Source organism: Sapajus apella, unplaced genomic scaffold (assembly GCF_009761245.1).
Source record: "Sapajus apella isolate SASKATOON/1434 unplaced genomic scaffold, GSC_monkey_1.0 scaffold12, whole genome shotgun sequence".
Classification (NCBI taxonomy): domain Eukaryota; kingdom Metazoa; phylum Chordata; class Mammalia; order Primates; family Cebidae; genus Sapajus; species Sapajus apella.
This window is the reverse complement of record NW_022436952.1, coordinates 31994473-32006368: the sequence shown is the minus strand read 5'-3', so window position 1 is coordinate 32006368 and position 11896 is coordinate 31994473. Positions and strand designations below refer to the sequence as shown.

The following is an 11896-nucleotide window of genomic DNA, read 5'->3' as shown; positions in this document are numbered from 1 at the left end:
CCCACAATAGGTTGTCTGCAAGCTGAGGAGCAAGGAGAGCCAGTCCAGGTCCCAAAACTGAAGAACGTGGAGTCCTGTGCTCGAAGGCAGGCAGCATCCAGCATGGGAGAAGGATGTAGGCTGGGAGGCTAGGCCCATCTCTCCTTTTCACGTTTTTCTGCCTGCTTTTTTTCCCTGGTGGAATGACCCAAGTTTTCACTCCTGAAGGGTCTGGGTCATTTGTAGTCCTGCCTGGATTGGCCTATTGTAGTTTCCCATTGACCTTAATCAAGGGGCATGATAATACTAAGAGATGCCCAATGGATCTCTTGAATTCCAAGGATACTCTTCCTTACCTCCATTGTGGCCTAGTAGACTGCTTTCACCTAGACAGTCTGGGTCAATCACCCCAGGCAACACTGTAACTCCCTTCTTAGCCTGTTGACTTAAAGGCAGGAAGAGTCCAAAGTGTCCAGGTGGCAATCTTAACTTCCAGTTTAATGGAAGCGTTGTTGTGTCTCCTGGTGGCAGCATTCCTCCCTCTGGAACTAAGACCTCTAGGCCCACAGAACATAATGTCATGGGAACAGAAAGCAAAAATTTTGCTAGCGGATCACTATGGGTGATGGTGAGTGATGCCACTTCCACTTCCACCCCTTGATTCTGGGACCCATGAATCCTGGCTATGGGAGAAACAGTACCATATATTGGACGCTGATTCAGAGCATACACAGCCTTCTGGAGAACTTTGCCCCAGCCCTGCAAAGTATTGTCACCTAGTTGGCATTGTAATTGTGACTCCAAAAGGCCATTCCACCATTCGATCAATTCAGTTGCTTCAGGATGATGGGGAACATGGTAAGACCAGTGAATCCCATGAACACAAGCCCACTGCCTCACTTCTTTAGCCATAAAGTGAGTGCCTTGGTCAGAAGCAAAGCTGTGTGGAATACTGTGACAGTGGATAATGCGTTCCATGAGTCCGCTGATGGTAGCCTTGGCAGAAGCATTGCATGTGTATCAGGAGTCAGTGTCTATTCCAGTGAGGACAAACCTCTGCTCTTTCTATGATGGAAGAGGCCCAACATAATCAACCTGCAACCAGGTGGCTGGCTGATCACCCTGAGGAATGGTGCTATATCGAGGGCTCAGTGTTGGTCTCTGCTGCTGGCAAATTGGGCACTCAACAGTGACCATAGTCAGGTGAGTCTTGGTGAGTGGAAGTCCATGTTGCTGAGCCCATGTATAACCTCTATCCCTGCCACCATGGCCATTTTGTTCAAGGGCCCATTGGGTAATGACAGGGGTGGCTGGGGAAAGAGGCTGAGTGGTGCCCACAGAACGGGTCATCCTATCCACGTGATTATTAAACTTCTTCTCTGCTGAGGTCACCCATTGGTGAGCACTCACATGGGATACAAATATCTTCGTAGTTTTTGCCCACTTAGAGAGTTTCATCTACATACTTTCTTCCGTAAACTTCTTTGTCATCAATTTTCCAAACATGCTTCTTCCAAGTCCCTGACCATCCATCCAAGCCCATGAATCAGTATATAATCGCACATCTGTCCATTTCTCCTTTCATGCAAAGTGCACAACTGCTCGAAGTTCTGCCCACTGGGAAGATTTTCCCTCACTGCTGTCCTTCAAGGATGTCCTAGAAAGGGGCTGTAGTACTGCAGCTGTCCACTTTCAGGTGGTGCCTGCATATTGTGCAGAACCATCTGTCTCCTCTTCCTCTGTCAACTGATCATAGGGAAATTCCCATGAGGCCATCAGTGCAGGCTGGAGGAGAGAAGGCAAGGTGGCAGAAGTGGAGGCCATGGGCATTTGAGCCATGTCATCAGGTAACTTACTTGAGCCTTCAGGACCTGCTCGAGCCTGATCACATATATACCACTTCCATTTAATAATGGAACGCTGCTGTGCACAATCCACCTTATGGCTAGATGGGTCAGAAAGCACCCAGTTCATGATAGGCAGTTCAGGTCGCATGGTGACTTGATGACGCATAGCCTAACGTTCAGTTTCCACCAAAGTCCAGTAACAATCTCTCAAAGGAGAGTAGTTATCTGAAGAAGATGGCAGGGCCTTGCCTCAAAATCCTAGAGGCCTCTGCTGTGATTCACCTATGGGAGCCTGCCAAAGGCTCCAAACAGCATCCCTATCTGCCACTAACACCTCAAGCACCATTAGATCTGCTGGGTCATATGGCCCAAGTGGCAGAGCAGCTTGCACAGCAGCCTGGATCTATTGCAGAGCCTTCTCCTGGACCCCACTGAGAACTTGCAGCTTTTTAGGTCACTCAATAAATGGGCCAGAGTAACACACCCAAATGAGGAATGTGTTGCCTCCAAAATCCAGATAGGCCCACTAGGCATTGTGCCTCTTTCTTGGCTGTAGGAGGAACCAAATGCAGCAACTTATCCTTTATCTTAGAAGGAGTGTCTTGGCAGGTCCCACACCACTAGACTCCTAGAAATTTTGCTGATGTAGAAGGTCCCTGAATTTTAGTCAGATTTGTTTCTTATCCTCTGGCGTGCAAATGTCTCACCAATGAGTCCAGTGTGTTTGCTACTTCTTGCTCACTGGATCCAATCAGCAGAATGTCATCAGTGTAATGGACCAGTGTGACATCTTTCAGAAGCAAAAAGTGATCAGGGTCTCTCTGAATAAAATTATAACAGAAAGCCAGAGAGTTGATATACCCCTGAGGTAGGACAGTAAAAATACATTTCTGGCCTTGCCAGCTGAAGGCAAATTGCTTCTGGTGGGCCTTATGGACAGGAATGGAGAAAAAAACATTTGTCAACTCAATGGCTGCATACCAGTTACCAGGAGACATGTCAATTTGCTCAACCAATGAAACCACATCTGGTAAAGCAGCTGCAATTGGAGTCACCACTTGGTTAAGCTTACGATAATCCACTGTCATTCTCTAAGATCTGTCTGTCTTCTGCACTGGCCAAACAGGAGACTTCAAAAGGGATGAGGGAATCACCACCCCTACATCCTTCAAGTCCTTGATGGTAGCACTAATTGCAATCCTTCCAGGGATGTGATATGGTTTTTGATTTACTAGTTTTCTAGATAGAGGCAGCTCTAATGGCTTCCCTTTGGCTTTTCCCACCATAATAGCTCTCATTCTACCAGTCAGGGAGCCAGTGTGGGTGTTCTGACAGCTGCTAATTGTATCTATGCCAATTTCGCATTCTGGCACTGGGAAAATGACCACAGGATGAGTCTGGGGACCCACTGGACTCACTGTGAGTTGGACCTGAGCTACACCTCCATTAATTACCTGACCTCCAGAAGCCCCTACTTTAACTGGAGGACCACAGTGACATTTTGGGTCCCCTGGAATCAACTGGCTCCCCGGCTTGAGTGCAGTCAAGTCATCTCAGTTTTCTGTAACTTCTACCTCCTGGGCTCAAGCGATCCTCCCTCCTCAGACTTCTAAGTAGCTGGGACTATAGGCATGTGCCATCTCACTCAGCTAATCTGGATTTTTTTTTTTGTTTAGAGAGACAGGGTCTTATTATGCTGCCCAGGCTTGTCTTAAACTCCTGAGCTCAAGTGATCCTCCCACTCTGGCCTCCCAAAGTGCTAAAATTATAGGTGTGAGCCACCACAGCTGGTCTATTATGTTTTTTCCCCAAACATTTTCCATCCATCATTGGGATGGAAACAATGGAACCCACATATACGAAGCGTCAACTGTATCTAAAAATGAAACTTTTTAAAAGGTAGAAAAATGCAGCCACAATTCTGTCTCTCAATTCTTTTCTTCCATTTTCCTGTATGCTGGACTCAGCGGGAACCCAAGAGGAAAACAGTTTAGAAGGGAGAACAGGTAAAGATAGGTGGGAAAGAGAGGGCACCAAGTCCCTCGAGTCTGTAAAGGGTGAATGCAGACTGCAGCACAGGACTGCCACCTGGTCCCTGGTCTCAGCTGCCAGGAAGAGCTGTGGATTTGTCACCATCCTCAGCTCATCTTGCTCCCCTGATCTCTGCCTCTGTTGCTTGGCTTCTGGCCTCCTTGGAGGCAAATGCCTGTGTTAATGGGAGCATGATGAAGGGTTCCACGTTGAGGTGGGGTGGGGGATAAGGACATGTTTGCATGAACATGCCCTAAAGGAATGTGTACATAAGGAAACAGAGTCCCAACTGGAGAGTGAGCTGGGGCAGGTGGGCACTGAAAGGAGGAGGAGAACAGGCCGGATGTCTAGAAATTGCTCCATAATCCACAGTTCCTTTCAAGTGTACTGCTTCGTCTGTTCTGGCTTCTGCCCCCACCCAGAAATCTGGAGAAACCTCAACTGGAACATCAAGTAAGCAGATTCCAGCCCTCTGGGCCCAGGGTGAGAAAAGGAAGTTGTATCAGAAAAAGAGAAAGGAAAAAATAGTCTCATATTGTGCAACAGGTGAAGTCCCACATTGCCCCACTTTGAGGATTCCATGCTGCCGTTTGTAATTCCTGGTGAAGCATTTTTCCTGAGGCTGCCCAGACCTACTTCAGCCTTCCCTGGTGGTCCTGCCTCTGTGGAACTGAGATTCTCCCTTTCCATTTGCTGAGGAGCAGGGAGGAGTGGGAAAGGGACTCCAGAGTGAGGGAGGAGAGCGGCATTCTTGCCCTAACCCTGCTTCCTCACTAGTAATGAACCAGAGACAGGTCATGGCTCTGCTCTGGGCTGCATCTGACAGATAAGAGGATGGATTCTTTCCCAGATAGGAATCTAGGACTCCTCAGAGCACGTTAGGTGTCTCAAGAAGAGGCACGCTTCCTAAGGGTCTTGAACTCTGGGTCAAGCCTTAGCCCCATAACTCAGTTGCTGAAACAGGTCTCCCTTTGGGATGTCTCTCCTCGTGATAGTTCATCTCCCTGAGGTGTGTCCCTATCACCCTGGGTTCCTCCTGCAGAGAGGTTTGGCTCACCCTCTAAATGCTCCCTTTCCTGCCACACTGAGCTATGGGGGGTCACTATCAGTGACTCGTCAGTTGGTGGTTGTATTTGTTTTCTTTTGCTGCTGCAAAAAATTACCACAAACTTAGTGTCTTGTAACCACATATTTATTCTCTTAAAGTTCTGGAGGTGAGAAGTCTGAAATCAGGTTTGCTGGGCTTTGTTCTCTCTGGAGGCTCTGGGGGAGGAGCCATTTCCTTGCCTTTTCTAGTTTCGAGAGCTGCATCCTAACACCTCTTGGCTTCTGGCCTCTTCTTCCATCTTCCAAGCCAGCAGCATAGCATCTTTCTTCTATTGTCACATTGCTACCTTCTCCTCTATTGCCAGATTTTTCTGTTCCTCTCCCTTATGTGGACACTTACAACTACATTTGGGGCCTGACCAGATAATTGAAGGTAATTACTCCATCTTAAGATCCTTAACTTGATTATCTCCAAAGTCCCTTTTGCCATATAAAGTGACATTCACAGGTTCTGGGGAATAGGCTGTGGACATCTTGGAGGCCATTATTCAGCTACCATAGTGATCTATACCTTGTCTCTGGCCCTGGGAGCGTTCATTCTCTCTTCTATCCTGTCCCCTCAGAATAGAATTGTGTACCTTTTTCCATGTCCACACCCTAATCTTCCAGACCACCCCAACTGCCCCTCCCTTCACTTTCTTTAGGCTCTTTCTTTAGGCTTCTCCAGGAGCGTGCTCTCCAATGGAACTTTCTGTGATGATGGACAGAAAGTTCCAACATGGTGTCCAACATGGTAACTAGCCACATGAGGCTACTGAGCACTTGAAATGTGACTAGTGTGACTCAGGAACTGAATTTTAAATTTTATTTCATTTTAGTTAAGTGTAATGAAAATTTACATAGCCACTTTGGCCATGGCTAACATATTAAACAGCTCAGATCTAGGCAAATGAAAGCAGAAACTACGGCCAGGCACATTATTTGCTGCTAGCCTCTTCTCACACCTGTTTTGGATCAGCTCTGCCCCCTAACCTCCTTCTCTCAGTCCCCACAGAATCTGAAGGAGGTTTCCACTGGGGATCTAGAATGACAGGGTGACTAAGGGCAGGACAAAGAAGATAATTGTGTCTGTTGACCCCAGAGGTATAGGGCCCCAATTCTGTGTTTGCATAGGACTAAGAACACTCAAATGATTTTCAAGGTAGTCTCTGCCTTGTCCTTACTCAATTGGTCTCCCTTTTGAGGACCACAGAGGTGTGTCACTAGGGAAGGTGTGCAGGAAAGGGCATGAGCCCAGGAGTGGCACTGGCCAGGGTCCTGCTCTGCTATACACTTGCTGAGAGGCATGTGGCAAGTTACTCCCCAGGCCTTGGCTCTCAGTTTCTATAAAATGGGAGGGTTGGACCAGATGGTCTAAAGTTTCCTTTTAGCTTTAGTAGACAACAAGTCTGTGTCCCATGGATCAGCCTTTATTGTGCATGTAATTCTGTTTCAGAGCCATGTTGTCTCTGACCCATGGAATAGGCAGTTCTAATGGAAGGATTATTAAGTCGAAGTGGCTTAAGTTACTCCTGCAACACTTCCAAACAAAACCAGACTCCATCCTTCTGTCCTCATGACACCACCTCACATTAGCCTGGACTTTAGAGTGCTGATCCATCAACTTATCTGATCCTCATGACGACTCTGATCATTGCTAGGTCCAGTTCAAGTGAAAAGATTGAGGCTCAGAGAGGGAAGGAGAGAATCTTCCAAGTGCCTGGACCCAGCATGGGTGCTTTACATATCACCTGATGACAGTCCTTCAAAGTGTTTAATATTATCCCCATTTCACAGGTGTGTACATCGAGGTCTAATAAGGCAAAGTGACTTTCCCAAAGTTATGCTGATAATAAGATGATGAAGTCATTTTTCTCACTCTTCTTTCCCCTTTGCTGTGTTGCTTACTCTGTTGCGACTTCCCCTCAAGATGTTGAAATGATAACCTTTATTATCAAGCTATCATTTTTGGGAGGATTCTTTCATGACATTCCCCAAGTAGACCTACAAGCCTCAGCAAGTCACTCCACCCAGTCCCTCCTTCATAAGGGTGTTGAAACCTTTGTTGAAAGTATGCAGTGAGATCATGTATTAAGAGTATTCAGCCCAGAGCTCATATTAAAGACTCAGCAATTCCTCATTTTTACTGTTTTGAGAAACTACTTTGTCCCTCCCAATAGTACCAGGCAATTCCTTTTACTCCGAAATCAAATTAAAATCACAAAGAAACTGTCTGCATTTTATTTTAAAGTTTTATTATGAAAACACAGGGAATCAACTGTGTTAACCATGTATTTGCAACAGCAAAGAAACTGTGACAGTGGACCTTCCCCATAGGGGACACTTATCCTTTGGCTAAACAATATAAATAATGGAAATAATACCTAATACAATAAAACAGCACATAACAAAGATTAAATTAAGAGAAGGAACAGGAGCTGCGGAGAGGAGTCGTGAGTATGGAGAAGATGCGTCTCACGGAGAAGCATCCAGGCTCAGGTGACCTTCCCTGAGGACTTCCTGTCTCTGAGCCCAGAGCAGCTCAGTTCAGTTCCAGGTCATACACGTACTCCTGGACCCAGGTCTCACTGGGGTCGGCACAGACTTGCTTGCCTCTTTTGGTTTGGAATCTGTAGAACAAGGAGTGGACAGATTAGAATCCCATGGAAGCTTTGAGGTCATCTGGCTTTATCCCTTGCCTGTGGTAGGCATCTTCCTCTGCCTGACCATGGTCCATGCAGGGCAGCTCTGATGGATGGGATCCTTCCTGGGGCAGCACTGGAACCAGACTCCCTGTAACTTCCACCCACTGGATTTAACTTTGGGCCCCAGGGGTTGCCCAGATTAGGAACCAGTGGGCATTGCAATCAATATGAATAGATCTCCCCATTCCCTGTCAGCCTGGCAGTGACTTTTCCACATGTCTTTCTAGCATGGTTTAAGAAATCGGTCCATATCTCATGTGACTTTTCTCACTTCCCCTGCTCTCCTGTCCTCTGGATAAATTCCTCCCTAGGAACCCCCTTCTCTCTTGGCTCCCACCCAGCTGCCTTCAGCACTTGAAAAGTGAGTTCATGACCTGTGTCCTCATTGCTCTCAGGGAAGGCTTCAGACCTGAGAGCTGCCTCCCCACTGCTCAGTCACCCACTCCCTGAAACAGACCCCCTTTTAAAATCCAGCCCTTACCCTTGACTCCCAGAATAGCACAGGGGTTGATACTCACACCACAGCTGGCTGGGAGCAGAGGCTGCTGGTCTCGAAGTAATCTACCACAAAGTTGCGAGGAAGCTTTCTCACGGTGTAAGAAAAGCAGCAGGCGGTGGGAGGGTCTGAGCCCACTGAAAGGAAAGGCCGGAGTGAGATCAACACTGCACTTGGGAGCTGTTTATTTTGGCTTTTAATTTTGCTTCTTCATTGAGCATCTCTGTGAAGCTACCAGAACCTCAAATATGGTTCCTTGTATCCATTCCCACCTAACCTAAGCAGGAGTCTTATTCTGAATAGTGGATCTTCAGAGAAGGACAAGAAAGAAATCTAGAAGATTGGAACTGGATTCAGTCTCAGAACACATCTCACTCCCTTTCTATGACAGATGGGGAAATTGAGGCACAGAGAGGGACAGGGGCTTGCTTGAACAAGTAATTAGAGGCAGAGCCAATTTAACAGTCTGACTTCCAGCCCATCCTTTTCTTCTACTCTTTGCTAATTCTTAATAAAACAGGAACTTGAATGTTGATGAATACCTACTAGACTCTACATCTGGCAGCAGACTATGTGACAATTGTCCTAGCTGTCTTTTATCCCATCCCCAGATCCCACTGTTTGACCAGCCACAACTAGAAGAAAACACTTTGCCTACAACTTGGCTCTAGAAATAGCCACTGCAAAAGCAGACTTACTTGGTGCTGAGAGCGCTGGAGAGCAGAAGGCAGCTACTAGCACGAGGAGAGACAGGACAGTCATGCAGAGCTTCATGGTATTGGTGAAAGAGAGGTTTTCTCAGAGGTGAGGCTGCAGAACTCAGAAGCTTTAGAACCCAGCTGTGCCCTGTGCTGATACTGAGTTGGGAACCTCTCTTTATAGGGACTCCGAGGCCTGGGACAAATGTGGGGGCACAGGACAGTGAATGGAATTTCCATGGTAGAGATGATGTCATGGCTCCTGAAGCTAGCTGAGCGATGAGTTCCTCTCAGCTTCTCTTCCCCAGGGCGATGTCATCATAGAGGAAAGATGAGGGAGGTGCAGGGGAGGAGAAGAGGGAAGTGGTACAACCAAAGGCAGTGACCGAGACTGGGGAGAGAGTTGCAAACCCCAGGGGAAAAGATGAAATGTTCACACTTGCTGCAAGTGGCTTATAGACAAGAACTGTGCTGCTCTTGGTGGTTGGCACCCCCAGAAGCTGGAGGGTTCACGTCAGTCTTCCCAGGCTTGCCACTAGCTTGGCTCTAAGAACAAAGGGGGAGCCAGGACTCCCCCGTACCCTTCTTGTGCCTTCTTCTGCTGAGCTGAGTGCCACTGACTTTTGTGCCCTGTATGTTTCCTTGGGCATGAAGAGTCCAGCATTAGATATGCAGAGGGACCCAGTAGAGTGACTCAGGAACATTTGGAACTTCTTATTGGACACTTATCAATGCCAGGCACTGGGAAAGCTGTCTTACGCATATTATATCTAATCCTACTATAACCCTGAGCAGGGGTGTGTAATCTCATTTTATAGATAAGGCAATTGAGGATCAGAGAGTGGTCCACTGATGCTCTCAATGCCACACAGCTGATGAGTGGCACTGCCAACATTTGAATCAAGATTCATCTCACTCCAAAGTCCGTTTTCTTTCCACGCTGTAGTCTCCAGAATAAACATAGTGTGGCCACAAAGAAACTGTTGACGGATAGACTGCTAGGAGCGATTCCACACTCAAAGGCTGATTGTATTCGGACTTAATTCAGGAAAGGGATTGGGCTAGTCTGTCCTAGAATAAGGAGGGAATGGAGGAGAAATAAAGAGTTCAGGATATTTTCTTGGACCAATAAAAGAACAGTTCAAAGAAACCAGTAAGAATCAAGTTTAGAAGGCCCAGATACAGAATGTTCTTCTAGTATAAGAACAGAATTGAGCTGGGTGCAGTGGCTCACACCTGTATTCCAAGCACTTTGGGAGGCCAAAGCAGGTGGATTGCTTGAGCCCAGAAGTTTGAGACCAGCCTGGGCAACATGGTAAAGCCCTGTCTCTACAAAAAAAAATACCGAAAAAAAATTTAGCTGGGAGTGGTGATGCATACCTGTAGTCCCAGTTTCTCAGGAGGCTAAGGTGAGAGGATCAACCCCAGGAAAGTCCAGGCTGCAGTGAGTGGTGATTGTGCCACTGCACTCCAGCTTGGATGACAGAACAAGACCCTGTCTCAAAAGCAAAGCAAAGCAAAGCAAAACAAAACAAAACAGACTTGTATACCTAGTAATGAGTTTATCTATGTTACAGACAAAATGTGTAATCTAAGGATGTGAGTGCATCCCAGCCAGTCCATAGGGAATGCCCATGTTCATGTTAAGCCCTGACTGGTTTGACAGCTACTAGGCACCTGTACAGAAGGTGAAGCTTACAAAGACCCTGAATACAGAAGTGTGTGAAGTTGGGCAAATGAAGGGAATGAGGATAATTGGATCAAGATGTCTATCAGCCTTTAGCTCTACTATTCTCACCCAGATGCTCATTCCTAACCCCACATTGTTACCTGCTCTTCTCTGAGAGAAAAAAAGAAGAGTAAAAAGAGGGAGCCATGACTTCAAACTATACTACAGGGATACAGTAACCAAAACAGCATGGTACTGTACAAAAACAGACACATAGACAAATAGAACAAAATAGAGGCTCAGAAAATAATGCTGCATACCTGTAACCATCTGATCTTTGACAAAGTTAACAAAAACAAGCAATAGGAAAAGGACTTCCAATTCCACAAATGGTACTGGGATAACTGACTAGCCATATGCAAAAGATTGAAACTGGACCCCTTCCTTACATCATATATAAAAATCAACTCAAGATTGATTAAAGACCTAAATGTAAAACCTAAAACTATAAAACTATAAAAATATGATAACCTGTAAGATAGCCTAGACAGTACCATTCTGGACATAAGATCTGGCAGAGATTTCATGATGAAGATGCCAAAAGCAAATTGCAACAAAACCAAAAACTGACACATGGGATCTAATTAAACTAAAGTGCTTCTGCACAGCAAAAGATATTATCAGCAGAGAAAAGAGATAACTTACAGAATGAGAGAAAATATTTACAAACTATGCATCTGACAAAGGTCTAATATCCAGAATCTATAAGGAACTTAAACAAATATACAAGCAAAAAACAAACAACTCCATTAAAAAGTGGGCAATAACATAAACAGACACATTTCAAAAGAAGACATACACGCGGCCAAGAAACATGCAAAAACTGCTCAATATCACCCATCATTAGAGAAATGCAAATTAAAACCACAGTGAGATACCATCTCACACCAGTCAGGCTGGCTACTTTTAAAAAGTCAAAAAATAACAGAAGATGCTGATGAGGTGGCAGAGAAAAGGAACACTTATACACTGCTAGTGGTAATGTAAATTAGCTCAGCCATTGTGGGAAGCAGTTTGGCGATTTCTCAAAGAACTTAAAACAGAATTACCATTCAACCCAGCAATCCCACTATTGGGTATATACCCAAAGGAATATAAATCATTCTACCATAAAGACATGTGCACAGGTATGTTCATCACAACACTATTTACAACAGCAAAGACATGGAATCTACCTAAATACCCATCAATGGTAGACTGGATAAAGAAAATGTGGTCTATATACACTATGGAATACGTCTCAGTCACGAAAAAGAATGAGATCATGCCCTTTACAGCAACATGATGGAGCTGGAGGCCATTATCCTAAGCGAACTACCACAGGA

The 11896-nt window shown here is 45.8% G+C and overlaps 1 protein-coding gene across 3 annotated transcripts; it reads right to left on the bottom strand.

Annotated features, from left to right (window-relative positions):
* Nucleotides 1-7175: 7175 nt before the first annotated feature.
* LOC116553378 (C-C motif chemokine 4-like) lies at nt 7176-9274 on the bottom strand. 3 transcript variants are annotated; one of them, XM_032280833.1, is made up of 3 exons: nt 8843-9274; nt 8167-8281; nt 7176-7573 (listed from the first exon to the last, which is right to left on the bottom strand). In XM_032280833.1, the coding sequence occupies exons 1-3, from the start codon at nt 8916-8918 to the stop codon at nt 7486-7488; spliced, it is 279 nt and encodes a 92-aa protein (XP_032136724.1). In that variant the 5' UTR covers nt 8919-9274; the 3' UTR covers nt 7176-7485. The 3 variants fall into 3 exon arrangements, with proteins under 3 accessions (XP_032136724.1, XP_032136726.1, XP_032136725.1); XM_032280835.1 differs by having other exon boundaries at nt 7445-7752; XM_032280834.1 differs by having other exon boundaries at nt 7445-7742.
* Between the last annotated feature and the right edge of the window lie 2622 nt (nt 9275-11896).

What these genes read in the sequence shown, in the direction of transcription:
- LOC116553378 (XM_032280835.1), bottom strand. Translation starts at nt 8,918, where the DNA reads ATGAAGCTCTGCATGACTGTCCTGTCTCTCCTCGTGCTAGTAGCTGCC. An exon ending in TCCAGCGCTCTCAGCACCAA is followed by an intron (nt 8,282 to 8,842) that starts GTAAGTCTGCTT and finishes CTTTCCTTTCAG; the next exon opens with TGGGCTCAGACCCTCCCACC. An exon ending in TGCTCCCAGCCAGCTGTGGT is followed by an intron (nt 7,753 to 8,166) that starts GTGAGTATCAAC and finishes AGTTAAATCCAG; the next exon opens with TGGGTGGAAGTTACAGGGAG.